The sequence below is a fragment of the Eulemur rufifrons genome, chromosome 6 (assembly GCF_041146395.1).
Source record: "Eulemur rufifrons isolate Redbay chromosome 6, OSU_ERuf_1, whole genome shotgun sequence".
Lineage (NCBI taxonomy): Eukaryota > Metazoa > Chordata > Mammalia > Primates > Lemuridae > Eulemur > Eulemur rufifrons.
In genome coordinates, this window is record NC_090988.1 from 60,594,473 (window position 1) to 60,610,379 (window position 15,907).

The 15,907-nt window shown below is 35.1% G+C and overlaps 1 protein-coding gene across 4 annotated transcripts in view; it reads right to left on the reverse strand.

Annotated features, from left to right (window-relative positions):
- SBF2 (SET binding factor 2) overlaps positions 1-15,907 on the reverse strand; it is a 417,689-nt gene that overhangs the window by 51,760 nt on the left and 350,022 nt on the right. For all 4 annotated transcript variants that reach the window (XM_069471156.1, XM_069471157.1, XM_069471155.1 and 1 more), the window contains 5 exons: positions 14,765-14,960; positions 11,517-11,644; positions 9,932-10,107; positions 7,014-7,159; positions 4,627-4,825 (listed from right to left, as the gene is read on the reverse strand). In XM_069471156.1, the coding sequence (XP_069327257.1) occupies positions 4,627-4,825; positions 7,014-7,159; positions 9,932-10,107; positions 11,517-11,644; positions 14,765-14,960 (845 nt within the window). The remainder of the gene's footprint in view (positions 1-4,626; positions 4,826-7,013; positions 7,160-9,931; positions 10,108-11,516; positions 11,645-14,764; positions 14,961-15,907) is intronic.

A 15,907-nucleotide genomic window follows, 5' to 3' on the forward strand; every position in this document is an offset into this window, starting at 1 on the left:
AGCACACTCCTTCATTCCCTGCCCCCTATAGTGGGCTGTTGCTTCCATCCACTGGAAATGAGCACCAAACAGACCATGCTGTGCTACACATAAGATCTAAGGCTCTCTCCTACTCCCAGACATGGGCTTGAGTGACACCTGTATAGTCCCTGGTCCTGGGGCAAATAGTGTTGAGCCTGAAGACCAGTACAAGCTACTTTCAGTACCAATCTCATTTAGTAATAAAGATACCAATTACCCTGCCATCCATCCTACCCCACTATCCAGAGCCTTCAGCTCTGGGCTTCAGAGTTGAGCCTCAAGAGGTAGACTGGGTTTCAGAAGCTGCTGTGTAAACTTTTAAAGTATAATTCACATACAAATGCTCAAGACACAAATGAACTAACACACACAAAAAACTCATGTCACCACCACCTAGGTCAAGAAACTGACCATTACAAGCATCTAAGAAGATCTCCTTGTATTTCCTCCCAATCACTATTTCTCCCTCTTCCTTAAAGAATACCACTATCCTAACTGCTAACAACATGGATGAGTTTTGCCTGTTTTTGAATTCTAGATAAAAGGAACCAATAGAATTTATTCTTTTGTGTCTGGCTTCTTCTGCTCAATATCATGTTTACGAAATCCATTCATGTTACTGTATAGAGCTGTAGTTTGTTCATTTTCATTACTGTATAGTATTCTACTTTGTGATTATAATACCATTTACTTTTCTATTCTTCCATTGTTGATTTTGAGTAGCTTCTAGTTTTTTATTATTAAGAATAATGTTGCTATGGACATTCTTACAGATGTCTTTTGGGAGCACATATGTATTTCTGTTGGAAATTCAACTCCACCTAATAGTAGAATTTCTAGGTGGTAGTTCATGAATATGTTCAGTAGATATTTAAATGTTTAGTAGATGCTTTCTGACAATTTTCCAAAGTTATTTACCCAGTTTATACTCCCACTAGGGATAAATGAGAATCCACCTACTTGACAACCCTAATAGTACTTTGTATTGTTGGTCTTTTAAATATCAGTCATTTTGGCAGGTATATAGTTGTTTCACTAAAACTTTATATTTATCTGAAGACTTATTAGTTGAGCATCTTTTCAGATTTTTTTTTTTGCCACCAGGATATCCTCTTTTGTGAAGTTCCTGTTCAAGTCTTCTGTCACCATTTATTGCCTTTTTACTATCTTAATGATATCTTCTGATGTACAGAAATTCTTAATTAGTCAGTCTTTTACTTTATGGATAATGTTCTTCCTGTCCTAAGAAATCTTTCCCTACCTCAAGGTCATGAAAATATTTTCCTATCTTCTAGAAGCTATATTGATTTAATCTTTTATAGATTAAATAGATCTACAGACCAATGGGAATTGATTTTTGTGAATGGTGTAAGGTAGGGGTTCAAGATTAACTTTTTTCCAGCACCATTTATTGAAAATACATCTTGTATCCACTGCTCTTAAGTGCTATCTTTATCTTAAATCAAGTATCCATGTATGTTGGGCTGTCTCTATATTCCCTATTTTGCTTCATTGGTCTGTTTGTCCATCCTTTTTTTTTTTTTTTTTTTTTTAAGGCTGGTCAAGTGAAGCAGTGGGAGTGGAGAAGGAACAAAGGAATCTGTAACTGGTTGTGATCAATTAGTTGTAAACACCACTGCACTCGGACCAACCTGTTTGTACATCCTTGTGCCAATTTCATACTCTAAATTACTGTAGCTTTATAAAAAGTCTTGATATCCTGTAGTACTATTCTGTAAGACTATCTTGACTACTCTTGGCCTTCTGCATTTTTATATAACTCTTAGAATTATCTTTTCAATTTCCATAGACATTTTGCTGGGATTTTGATTAGGACTTCATTAACTTTATAAATCAATTTCAGGAGAATTTACAGTTTTAGACTATTGAGTATTCTAATCTAAGAAAATGAAATATCTATATATTTAGATCTTTAATGATCTTCAATATGGTTTTGTTTTTTTTTTTTTTTTTGAGACAGAGTCTCACTCTGTTGCCCAGGCTAGAGTGAGTGCCGTGGCGTCAGCCTAGCTCACAGCAACCTCAAACTCCTGGGCTCAAGCGATCCTCCTGTCTCAGCCTCCCGAGTAGCTGGGACTACAGGCATGCACCACCATGCCCGGCTAATTTTTTCTATATATATTTTTAGCTGTCCATATAATTTCTTTCTATTTTTAGTAGAGATGGGGTCTCGCTCTTGCTCAGGCTGGTCTCGAACTCCTGAGCTCAAACGATCCGCCCACCTCGGCCTCCCAGAGTGCTAGGATTACAGGCGTGAGCCACCGCGCCCGGCCTTCAATATGGTTTTAAGTATTTCACAGAGAGGTTTTATACATCTTCCATTAGATTTATTCCTAAGTATTTAATGTTTTTTAGGGCTGCCATAAAAGTAGTAATACCAAAATAGCATCACTTTTAAAAATTTCATTTTGTAATGATTTTTTTGTATATATATATGACTAATTATCATGTAAAGACATTGTACCAGTGACTTTACCATATTCACTTATTAATTTTAAAAGTTTATCTGTATATTCCTTCAGATTTTCTACCTGTACATTCAGGTTTTATTCCTTTCTTTTCAATCTTTACACCTTTTATTATTTATTTTTCTAGCCTTTTCACACTGCCTCTATTACAACACTGAATAGGGGTGATGATAGTGGGCATCCTTGTCTTGCTCTGATCTCAGAGGAAAAGCTTTCAATATTTTATTTATTTCTAAAATGAGTAATTTCTGCTGTATGATTTTTAAGACACCAGATTAATGAGCTAACCCTTTACTTCTAATTTGCTAAGATTCCTTTTTTTAAAAAAACCATAAATGTGACAAAGGATACAGAATTTATAGGAAAAAATAAAAATATAAAAACCATAAATGTATATTACATTTATAAAATGGTTTTCTGTATATAACACACTTCTTTTTAATTCTGTTAATGTGGTTGACTAATTTGCGAATGTCAAGCCAGTTCCCATAATAAATTCCTGTTGGTCTTAATGAATTGCTATGTATAAAATGAACTTTTTGTCATTATGAACCATCCTTCTTTATTGCTAGTAATGCTTTTACTTTAAAGTCTACCTTGATATTTATATAGTGACAATTTTTTTTAAAGATAGTTTTGCATGGTATTTTTTCTATCTTTTTATTTTCTACCCTTTTGTATTCTTGTATATTAGATATAAGTTCCTTAAAAGCAGCAGAAAGATTTAAAAAAAAACCCCAAACCCTGATAAGCTCTTTCTTTGGAGTATTTAGTAAATTTATAATTAATATAATTACTGATATATATGAATTTAAATCTACCTTCTTACTACTTTCTATTCATTTAATCTGTTCTTTGTCACCATTTCTCTCCTTTCTTGACTTCTTTTGAATTTTTTTTGTTATTCCATTTTCTTCCTTCTAATAGCTTAATGAATATATATTATTTTATACCACCATAAATTCTGTATAATAAGTGTTCTAATAAGTCATTATTAAAATTGTATTTTGTTTCTGACAGACTGAAATGATAAATGAGATCTGTTTTCTTACTGGCAAACATAATTTTGATAGCAAGCTTCCCAAACCGCAAGACATCATACCCTAACATGATTTATACTTATCTTCATAAAGAATTTAGTTAGAGAGACAGAGAATCCAAGAAAAATACTGTATACTCAGAGTCCCAACCATTCATGCAAAATGTTTATTTGGCCACAATCTCAAACTATATTCCTAACTTGTTTCTTAAGTCTCACATTGGTATTTGTAAACCTAAATTGCCATTTAAAATGACATATCTATATTTCTTTGAGAACAGCAGGGTTGAAACTAACAGTAACATTAAGACAACTTTCTAGAATATGTACAAGGCTTACAATTTACAAAGCACTTTCAGAGCTACTTAATCAAAGCGGGAATTTATAAATGCAAAGAAAACAACTTACCAGGAGATGAAAATGATTAAACTTATAGATGGAGAAAATGTAGTTTTTAGAAAATATATATTTACATATAGTAAAGCATGGAACAGGGCTTAACATATTTGAAAAACTGAGAGATGACAAGAATAGAAAAAAGGAAATGTGTTCATTTACGTTAAGTAATATTCCCTTGAAAATATTCTAATTAGACAGCATTAGAAAACCCTGCCTACACCTGGGTCAGCAAATTACAGCCTGTGGGGCCAAAGTGACCACAGCCATTCTTTTCCTTACTGTCTATGGCTGCTTTTGCCGCAGAGTTGAGTTGTTGCAACATGAGACTGTATGGCTCACAAACTGAAAATATTTACTATCTGGCCCTTTATAGAGTTTGTGGATTCCTGGCCTATAGCAGACTTTCATCTCTCCTATCTGCCTGGGCAAATCCTATTCTTTCTTCAAGTTATCTTCAGGCATGCTAGAAAAGAGGCAAACTGGGAAGAGAAAGACAAATAAGGGAAATTCATAAAGGGGACAAGAACTTTACCTTTCTCTCTCTGACCTAATATAGGTACTTTTCAGTGATATAATTTTTCTTCTGAGAATGCCAATGGACATGCAAACAGCCCATTCAAGACTTAAATCGGAAGAAAGGAAAGAAGGTCTCTTTTTGGAGCCCACTGACAGACTTACCTTCGGCAGAGTGAATACATCCTGTTGGCGGCAGTAATTCGGAAATACTCTGGTTTTGAACGGGAAGAGCTGCCACTTATGGTTCCTAAACCTAAACGCTGATAGTCTCTGAAACAAGCTTTTTCCACTAACTGTTCCATTGTAGACTTCTCTGAGGCTTTCAGGGTGGTACTTGTGGGGAGTTCACTATCATCTGAAACTGATGGCAGAGACAGATTTTGAAAAGATTATTAGCTCAAAGTATAGGATTAAAAACTTCCTTTTCAAGAGGATCCTTAAACCAAGATAGGGTTATATTAATATAATAATGATAATTATAATATTAGGGCTATAGGTATTATGTATACCACAAATTAAATCATATAACTTCTATGAGGAATCATATGCAAATAAACATAAGTTAAAACAGTTATGAATAGTCAACAAATGAAATATCAGTAATTTAAAAAATATCATGAAAATAATACCATTTAAATAATTTTTAAAAACAATATAATTTTGAATTCATTACCCATATTTTTCTATTTCCTTCAGGCTTGCTTATTAATGCCCAATTGCAGTGATTTCTATTTAGGGCTCTATAAAAACACCCAAACTTTGTCAGAGGTTAACCTGCCAGTAAAGTTTATCTTTAACATGATCACTACACAAAACCCATCATCTAGGTTTCAGTTTACTTTTCAGAGCATAAACTTTTATTAGAAATTTCTGGATTAGCCAGAAATTTACTAGAAGGAAAAAGACCTTTCTTTCCATAGAAGTATAATATAAAGAAATTATACTTTTTTTCCTGGAAATATTTTTGTTAGAGGATGTTGTAGACATGGGAAACTCCCTCACAGTTTTGCAATCACAGGTTACAGAATCCTTTAAGATTTTAGATGTGGAAGAATTTACTCAATGATCAAGTATTTTAGGGAGGATTTTTTTAAAAAGACATTCCTAATTGAGTACTGCATGTTCTAACTTAAAAAAAATATTCCATGTTAAAAACTGTCCTAATTTACTTTCCTATTTATTTTTAAAGTAAGAGAAGTCAAATCAAGCTTTCAAAGTTTTTGGAAATGTACTCAAAGTACTATTGTGCAAGGGAAAGATATGGCCTTCTTCCATTAAAATTAAAAAAAAGAAGAAGAAAACCAACAGCTTGTCCCTTTAAATACAAGACTTTGTCTTTCAATTTGTTAACTTCACAATGCATTGTACTCAGGTATCAATTTTGTGTTGGCCTTTTATTTTCAGAGGAGCAAAGAACACTATATAATTTGGTCTTTTGGTGGAATAACTGTCATAGAATAACAGGTTTTGTTCCATGAAATAATAAAAACATTGGAAGAGTCAATAGTGATGGGGAGCAGTAATATTTTTATGGCTTTACATATGACTATGAGGAGACTAGGGGTCCAACACTTCAGTAATGTGATGATGGGTATTTTCACTGCCCCCAGAGGCAAGTTTGTGTATACATTCTCACTCAGGGCATGTACACATACACAAAAAACCACGTATGTTCTTTATCCCAGCAAGCTGAAATGGAGAACAGCCCGTGCTCTCTCTAAAGATGAGATTTCTTTTCTTAAAAATGTTGTTATTATTATTAGTTGGTTGTATGAGCAGTAGTAAAAACATCACCTTTCTTATGGCAGTACGTTAATTTCCTATAAAACATCATTGTCATCAGGACACTGATGTAGGCAAAAAGTGCAAGTCATTGATTCTAAGATCCTAAAAAGGAAAAGGGTGTAATGACATTCTGCCTCCCATTACATCAGATTCTCTGTAGTGTTAATTCCATAGCATCCTTGATACTGGGTTAAGAATAGGAAACAATCACTCAACAAGACATTTTGCTACTGACTTTCTGCCTCTATTTTCCCAAATAAGAGGTATCTTAGCTGCCCAAATTCTATCCTTTTAAATATTGAGGAGGTATTTTTTTCTTTTCACCTAAGAATTCCTTCACCTTAGGTCCCCTATTTTGATTAAGAGTACCAATAATGTTCTTACCAAAAACCCAAATCTTCAACTTTGAATATTTGGTACTCTTATTCTGTAAGAATAAGGTAGAGGAGACTGCCCTTTACCTAAATTGCCTATGTAGTAGGCTCTCCTTCTTTCTCCCTTTAATGAGACCCACATAAAACTGGCCAATCAGCTGTATGTATTTAGTAAAGTATAATGTAACAAAATCTTATCTGAACAATGGAAAATTGGGAAAATAATTTTTTTTCCCAGTTCTGAGAAGCTGGTAAGTGCTTCCAATCTTCTCATGAAATGTAGGTTTTTGTGAGTCAAGGTTTAAATGCAACTACATCTTAGTCTTTTATTCTTATTTATATAAGAAATAATAAAGTTGAATCATGAAGGAAAAATGAGTTCTCACATACCAGATATGTCATCTTCTTCATTCCATCCAGGACGATTTACTCTCTCTTCCACAATTGTCCCTGTCCTCCTCTTCAATAAATACTGCCGCCCAATTGTCATTTTCCCTGCTCTTTTGGCACCTTTCACAATTGTTTTTGAGAAGGTGCTATAAGTCATAAAACCAAAAAGAACGTCAATTTAATATGAAAGTATCACTTATATTTTTGACACCGACATGGCTCAAATTATTTCTTCTCCATTCCCACAGCCACTAGTATTGTCTGGACTTTGATTAATCCTCTTCTTCTTTTTTTTTTTTTTTTTTGAGACAGGGTCTTGCTCTATCTCCCAGGCTAGAGTACAGTGGCATCATCATGGCTCATTGCAACCTCCAAATCCTGGGCTCAAGTGATCCTCCTGCCTCAGCCTCTCTAGTAGCTGGGACTACAGGCGTGTGCCACGATGCCTGGCTAGTTTTTCTATTTTTAGTAGAGACAGGGTCTCACTCTTGCTCAGGCTAAGCCTCTCCTTCTTTACATCACTTTTTATATGGAAGTAGAGTAATTTCCTATAAAACACCGTTGTCATCAGGACACTGCTGTAGGCAAAAAGTGCAAGAAAAGCTAAAGTGGGACACAAACTTATCATCCCAAATCTAAACTCCTCTGTTAGGCTTTTTGGTCAAGCCTACCCTGGACCCACTCTGGGTATCCCTGTACCACTGTCCCCACCACTGTTCCCACAAAGCATGCTTGTAAAGGTCCTCCCCTACATGGAAAGCCAGCCTGCCCCCTTCTCTATTGATTCAAACTCTTTCAACCAACTCACTGGCCTTTCTTTGAGATTATATGACAATTATAGTTGGTAACATCTTTACTTATTTCTTAAATATTTTATGTGTGTATATGTGATATCCTGCTTCTAAATAAATAGCTGTAAACCTTCTGAGGGATACAAAAAAAATAATATAATTCCTTTCTTGAGAGGAGAAAAATAAGAAATCAGAAATTTGAGTATCCGTTTGAGAATCAGCTTTAATTAAAGGGAAACTAGGATGTAAATCACTTGGACTTACACATACTTTATTTATTCAGACAGTTTACCCTTTCTTGCTGATAGAAAATTGAGGCACAGAGTATTTACAATACAGAGAATTAAACAAACAACCTATTTCCTAACTAATCAGATGGAGGTGAAATTTTGAGTAAGATTGTTCCTGATTATGTTGTTCTCCACCAAAAAGAACAGAACTCTTTTTGTGTTTTTTTGCTATTCAGTAAAAAGTGATAAGAATTCTTTTATTGTCAAATGGTTTCACCAGACCCTGTCTTTAGGCATCCCCAATGTAAACCTGAAGCTTATGAAACAAATTTTAGATAACTGTTGGGAATCATAAAATACTGATACCTCTTAAATTAAACCGATTGTAAAATCACTTCAGGTGTAACTTAAATTCAATGGCATTTCTGAAATTGTTTCCCAGTTAAAGCTATATCCTTTGTTTCACATACTTAAGGCAATTCTTATAATTTTTAAACTGCTATATCTGTTGCTCTGCTTTATAAGCGGCTGATACAGAAGGCTTGATATAGGCATATATTTCTGAAACTAATATAAACATACATGTTTCTGATAGTTTCTAAACCTAAAATATTGTACAAAGCTTTGTTTCTTCCATTGAAGGCTACGATAACAAATATCATAGGCTCCTCTATGACCCAACAGTGCTAAAACAAGATGCTTGGCTCACTGCTGTAAATCCCTAGGAAGCTGTCATGCTTCAGCATGTCACACCTGGATATTCATGGTCTCCTTTGCTTACCAGGTAATAAAGGTGGCTAGCTACGCAACTGAGAAATGACATACTGTCTGGAACCTCAAATCTTCTATAATCTCCCATCTACCACACTTTCAGGCAAAGGAAAAGCCTTTTCTCCAAAGTCTGCAAAGCTCTCCCTAATATATAATCTGTACTGTCAGATACCCAAATTCTACATGATTAATAGTGAATGAATTGAAATTGTATTCCTATATTTTAGCGCTGATGGACGATTATTTAAACACTTGTTATTTGTAATAACTGAAATTTAAAAGTTTCAACATAAATTTCTAAAAACTTTCATCAGAAAATAAGGGTTCATACTAAAGGAATATGACAACCAAATGCAATGCCTGATCCTGAACCAGGGGAAAAACGTAGCTATAAAGGATCATTAGCACAATTTGGATATAGACTTTGTGTTAGGTAAGAGTTTTATATCAATTAAATTTCCTGGTTTTGATTATTGTACTGTGGTTATATAAGATAATGTCTTTGCTCTTAGAAAATGTATATTAATATATTTAAGGATAAAAGGATGTTTTTTATATAACTCAAATCGTTCAGGGAAAAATACATGTATGAGAGAGAGAATGATAAAGCAAATGGATCAAAATAGAGACCACTGGTGAACCTGGGTCAAGGATATACAGGAATTCTTTGCATTACTATTGTAAACTTTCTGTAAGTTTGCAATTGTTCAAAATAAAGAGTTATTTAAAAAAAAGAAAGAAAAGAAAAAGAAAAAGAAAAAAAGGCTCCTGTTTCTAGATCAAAGCAAAACTATTAGGTCTGGATATGGATAAAAGCTGAAGGGATTGCTCAAAGGCATTTAAAAAGTGATCAACATGGGAAAAAGAGAAAATAGAATTTTACATTCTAAAAAATGCATTGTGAGGAATGGACATGATAGTCAAAGCCTCTGGTAGCTTTAAGTTTTTGAAACTTGTTACATATATCAATGCTGCTGTTCTGTAACTTTATGAGCTTGGCCCAAAGGGTTTGACAGAATGGCGAACAAAAAGAGCAACCACTTATACCTTGACACAAAGGATAGGATAGGTCACTTCCTCTGACTTATGGGAGGGCTGAAATTCAGAGTCTTGTCTTTCATCTTACCGAAAAGAAGTGTTCTTTTCCTTCTGTTTTGGTAAAATTATTTGTGGGGTTGTTTGTCCAGCAGCAAAAGCAAAGGTACTGAAAATTGACTGAGGGTAACGGAACTTCATCAGTTGCTTCTTAAAGATCTCTACTACTTCTGGACTCACTTCTTCATCAAATGCTACTTTAATCAACTAGAGACAAAAGAGATTAAACACATAATATGCATTAAGGATTTCTAGACCACTTTCCCCCAAATTACTGAAATAATAGAATATACTACTACTAAATGGTCAGACTTTCAGAATGAAGGGATTTTGGATAACATGGAATACAATTTTTTAATTTTAAAAATAAAAAAGTAAGGCTCAAAAAGTTTCACTCGCCATAGATGGTTAGTTGGCAAGGAAAATCACATACCTTGAAACTGGATTCCTTTAAGACTATCTCTTCTAGGATGAGATTGGCAATTAACTTGTAGTGGCTTAAGTAGCAAACATGCCCTTCTCATTTTTCAATTGGTTATTATAGATGTCGGGAATTTTGCCTAATAAGGTCCCTTCCTACTCAGTGATACAACAAATTTAGGAAGAAAAAAATCAGTTTGACTAGAGTCCTAACAGTATAGTCAGGAAATATTTGAGTGTAGAGTTCTTTGGTACTTGGAACAGTGAGGAAGTCCCTAGACAGTCAACTCTCTCAGGTGATAGGAGAAGGTCTGGAACCTGAAGATCAGCAGCTTCACATTTCACACAGTTAGTATAAGAACCACCAGGGAGGGATCCTTGACTAGAAGGAATGTGGCAAGAATTGGAATCCTTGCAAATCTGAGAAGTTAGAGACAAGGCATGAAGTATAGGAAAAGCAAAGTATTACAGACTGAGAATTTTTTAAAAGGAGAAACTAAGAAAAGGTCACTTCTTACAGGGTCTGATTTGCATTGGTAATTCCTTGAGTTCTGATACATGCAGAGCCCCCTGGAAAATCCTTGCTTTATCGGGGGTTATGCAGTTAGTACCAATAGTACTTTAGCCTTAGTTATCCTTTTTACCTCTTTCACAGAAAAGCCATAGGATATTTCCTTCTGAAACAGATGCCAAGAGAAGTGCATTTATGTAAAGGCTTTATCAAACAGGGATTGAAGTATAATTTGGCAGGGAACAAGAGCCAATTGTGTATGTCTGAGTTATTAAAATCACTAAATATTGATAGACAATCTGTTGGTACTCTGAGTTCACTAAGGTGCTCATGAATGAGGGATTAAATCTAAGACTATTCATGAATTTATTCAGCTGAACATAATCCTCTCAGACTCTCTGATCTCATCCTCATCTACCTTCTGACCACATAACCACAGAAAATGGCCACAATATCATTAGATTTTTGAAAATTCTGAATAGTAAAAGAATGGCTTCCTCTTCTGTTCTTTTCTTTTTTAGAGACAGAGTCTTGCTCTATTGCCCAGGCTAGAGTGCTGTGGCATCAACCTAGCTCACAGCAGCCTTAAACTCCTAGGTTTAAGTAATCCTCCTGTCTCAGCCTCCTGAGTAGCTGGGACTACAGGTGTGAGCAACTGCATTCAGCTGGCATCCTTTTTTAAAACCTGAAAAGATGCTGATGTGATCTGCAGTCCTTCTTGCATATTCTGCTGTAGCTGGTTCTGCATTGTAATCTTCTTCTCCTTTGTGATGGAGGCAATGGGAAAGCTCCGCACAACGGTCTGCTCACCAACTGTAGAAAGACAGGATACAGACTCAGCAACAGTACTTTATGGTTCACTTCTAGAGTTGCTGTTGCTACCCTAAGCACATAGAGAGGAAATGTCCAGGAATGCAGTGAGAAAAAATGCCATGATTCTAGAATCTCATTCATTAGTTTTACTGCATGACAAGTCATTCCTGAGACATAATCCTCTCCCAGAGTCAAGGAACTTTCACAGCCTGCCTGCCTTCATTCTTTCTTTCTCCCCAACCTGCTTTGTGCCACACAGTATCACCTGGTTTAAGACAATCTTACAGGAAAGGAGGTTTTATACAGAAAAAAGAAGTATTCCTCATATGTTGAAAAGTCATCCAAGATATTTAGTGTAAGGATAAAGCAAAAGAGAACAGGTTTTTAAAGTCTGTTTCCATATGAGGTAAAAGGTACCATAGTATGTATATGACAGGACTACAGGATTGAACTTAGGCCCAAGAGTTTTAGGAGTTTTGATTTTTTTTTGGAGACAGGGTCTCACTCTGTTGCCCAGGCTAGAGTGCAGCCTATATAAGAAAATTTATATAAAATTTTTATATAAAGCGTCATTATAGTTCACTGCAACCTCAAACTGTCAGGCTCAAGTGATCCTCCTGCCTCAGCCTCCTAAGTAGCTAGGACTACAGGCACACGCCACCACGCCCTGCTAATTTTTCTATTTTTTTTGTAGAGACAGGGGACTCACTATGTTGCTCAGGCTGATCTCAAACTCCTGGCCTCAAGCAATCCTCCCGCCTCAGCCTCCCAAAGTGCTGGAATTATAGGCGTGAGCCACCATGCCCAGGTGAGTTTAACTGTTAAAGCAAGAATGTGAAAATATAAATAATTATTTATCAACTACCTGAGGTTATGAAGGTGAGAATCTAGGAAAAAAGTAGCGCACACAAAGCTTCCCTTGGAGAGCTTCCAATTTCCCATGGGAGGAGAGCCACATGCAGAATATAATAACGTGGTTAACTCCCAGCTTTGAGGAAACAGACAAGGATTTAAATATTTCAGAAAAGGAGAGCTCTGTATGCTGGATGGACAGAAAAGGATTTCTGGAAGAAGTGAGAGGGAAGCTGAGCTTTGGAGAGAATATAGGATTTGAATTTGCAGAGGGGAAGAGGAAGAGCATGTAGGCAGTGGTACAGGTAACATGATAGGAGCTGTAATAAATAAGGCCTTGCAGCTAGTAAGCCAGGGTGGGGAGGAGGTAGGGAGATATTTAAACTTGGTTTATCTGACTTAAGAGCCCACACATTTATTCATTTATTGTCATCAGAATTCCTCATTCCCTGGATCTGTCAATTCCTAACCTGGAAAATTCTGACTATCCTCTTACATCAAGTTCATACCCAGAGGATAAGCAAAGTCAGGATGTACATAGGATTTAAGTTCTAGGATGTATTAAACAACCTCTGCTTATATAACACATGTAAAACTATCAGATTTCTATGCCTGTAATTAAAGGAGAAATTTTAAATTGGAAATTTAAAAAGAAATAAAAAGCAAATAAAAATATTTTCTTTGATAAAAATAATTTTCCTAAAAAGTAAAATCAACCCAAAATTTGAAAGGAAAAAACAAGAGAACAATATGGCACTAAGCATGGCTTTTTCTGTAAAGAAATAAATTATAGCAATTTAAATGACCACATAACTATTTCATATTATTATGTACAAAATGTATGTTTATGGTTACTAATCTCATAAAAGGCCTACTTACTACAAAAAATAAGTACTATATATTTAGTTTCTTTTAAAAGTACTTTTGCTTTCAAATACAATGCAAATTATATAGAGCAATATGACAAAGAGGGTTGAGATTTTGCTTTTTCACTTTTTCACAATAAACACAGCTATTCCTATGAATTCATCTTTCTTTATTGAAATTCTCAACTCTTTGCTTAAGCAGAAGCAACTTTTTGGTAAACAATCTTTTATAACTACAATCTTGATTCTATCCAACATAGGAATGATATAATTGTTAAGATTTTAAAGATAATACATTTGATACATCTGAATTCCATTGTCCAATAAAATGCACAGCATGTAGTTCATAATCATCAGATGCTACCGAATAAATAATTTCAGAGGAGAAAGGAACTTTAGTGACCATTTAGCCTACTGGCTCTCAATCCTCAATTTTCATCACAGTCACTTGTGGGCTTAAGAAATGTTCTGATGCCTGGGTCTCCCCATTCCTACTGCTTTACATTCTAATTCAATTGTTTAAGGGGTGGGCACAGAAACTGGGATTTTTTTTTTTTAATGCTTCCCAGCTAATTTAAATATACAGCCAAGATTAAGAACCACTGAATTACCACCAATGAAAACCCAATTCCCTAATTTTATATAAGAGGAAAATGAAGTCCAGAGAGGTTAGGTGACTTCAGCTATCAAGACTGGTCAACAGCAATCCAAATCTGAGCTTTATGACTTGGAGTTCAATAGTTTTGCCCAAAACCATTGATGTGCTTTTCCCATCTATGAGAATATTTATTTAGAGATTACAGTGAATTTAAGACAATAATGCAGATTATTTTTGCATAGGGCATGCTATTCCTTTCTAAGGTAGAAGGTTGTATAGAGTAGTAGAAAATAGAAATAGAAGTTATGGGAATTTGGTGAGTAGAAGAGAAGTTGTTTGCTAAGAAGGAAGTGGGGTTAATTGAAATAGGATGAGAAGGAAGTGGGATTAGTTAGTGCTGAATAACCCTGTGATGCTTAGTATATTCTTCCACAAAAAGGATCACGTGTCTGGAAGACCTTGGCTTTACAGTTAACTATAGGACTCAGAAAGCTGGGGCATATCAGAAGAAGACATATTTAGCAGTTAGATACAGTGACTATTCCTAGGTTACAATATGAAATTATGATCGTTTCAGCAAATGAACACTTGATTTATTGTTTAGAAGATATCCTTTATTCTTCAAGTAAAAATCTATGACCCAAATTATCATTAGCTTTGACAAACAAAAGTATCCCCCCAAATACCTGTGTGGCAAAAAGCTTACTTTGGATTTGAAATTATCTACAAATTACTGTGCACAGATTGAATCAAAACCTCATGTACCACGCAGATACCCATGTTCTGATGACATATGAGTCACACCTAGCTGATCATGGGGAGTCCCTCTGAAGAGAATTCTGTATGTGGTGAGGAACAAGGCTCCTTCTGCTGGGAGGAGCTGAGGACCTCCAAGAAGACCTCCAGAGGCTTCTTCTCTTCCATCAGGATCCAGCAGGACTCGAAGGCCTTCACAAACAATTTCTTCTCCAGGCAGCAGAGCAGGTCTAAGAATCTTGGGCTTACAACAGAGAAAGTATTTTAAATGAAACCTTTGTGGGGTTTCTAACACTTAGACTAAGGTTATCTTTTCAGTTACAGACCTAAAAAACTTAGACCAGACTTCTCAGATAGTCAAATGAGAAAGCAGATTTGGTAAGAGGAAGAAATGAAGTTTGTACATCCAAGTATGAAAGGATTCTTTTCAGAATTGCTTGTTAACAGTAAAAACATTGGGAAATAACACAAACATCTGAAATACACATTCAACGGAACATTTTGCAACCTTTAATAAAAATGACACAGACCTATATGTATTAACATAGAGAGATATCCAGAATACACTGTTAAGTAAAAAAAAGCAAGTTGGAAACCAGTATGCATATTATGATCTCATTTTTGGAAAAAGAAAAGAAACTGTAAGAATATGAACTCAACTCTTAACGGTGCTGCTACTATGGTTAAAGGTGGAGGTACAGGTGGGGTAGGGAGGACTACAGAGGACTTTCACTTTGGACAATGTATATTTCTTTCATGCTTGAATTTTATCTAGAGAACATTATTACTTTCGTAAGTTGAAAAAACAAATACTTAAAGAAAATGGATGAGTTTTTTTAAAAGACCTGTCCTTCTTGGCCAAGTAATGAACATTTATATAACTTAGGAAATCTTGACTCAGTCAGTATCCTTTATATGAGGAACCATATGACATACTCCTCTGAAGAGTTTAGAGAGGAAAAAAAATCTCTCCTGAAGGTCTAACATGTTTATAAGCAATAAAAACTATATAAATTTGACTATTCTTTTTCTGGCTCTAAGAAGCTTAGAGCAAAATGTAAAGCCAAAGTATAATGATCATTGCATCTCAGATTTCTGACAAAATTCTCTTTCCAACCTATTTGGCTTCTGATCTCTCCTTTGAATTTTTTTTCAATAGTTCTTTTATATCAGCAAGAGGATCCTGAACCC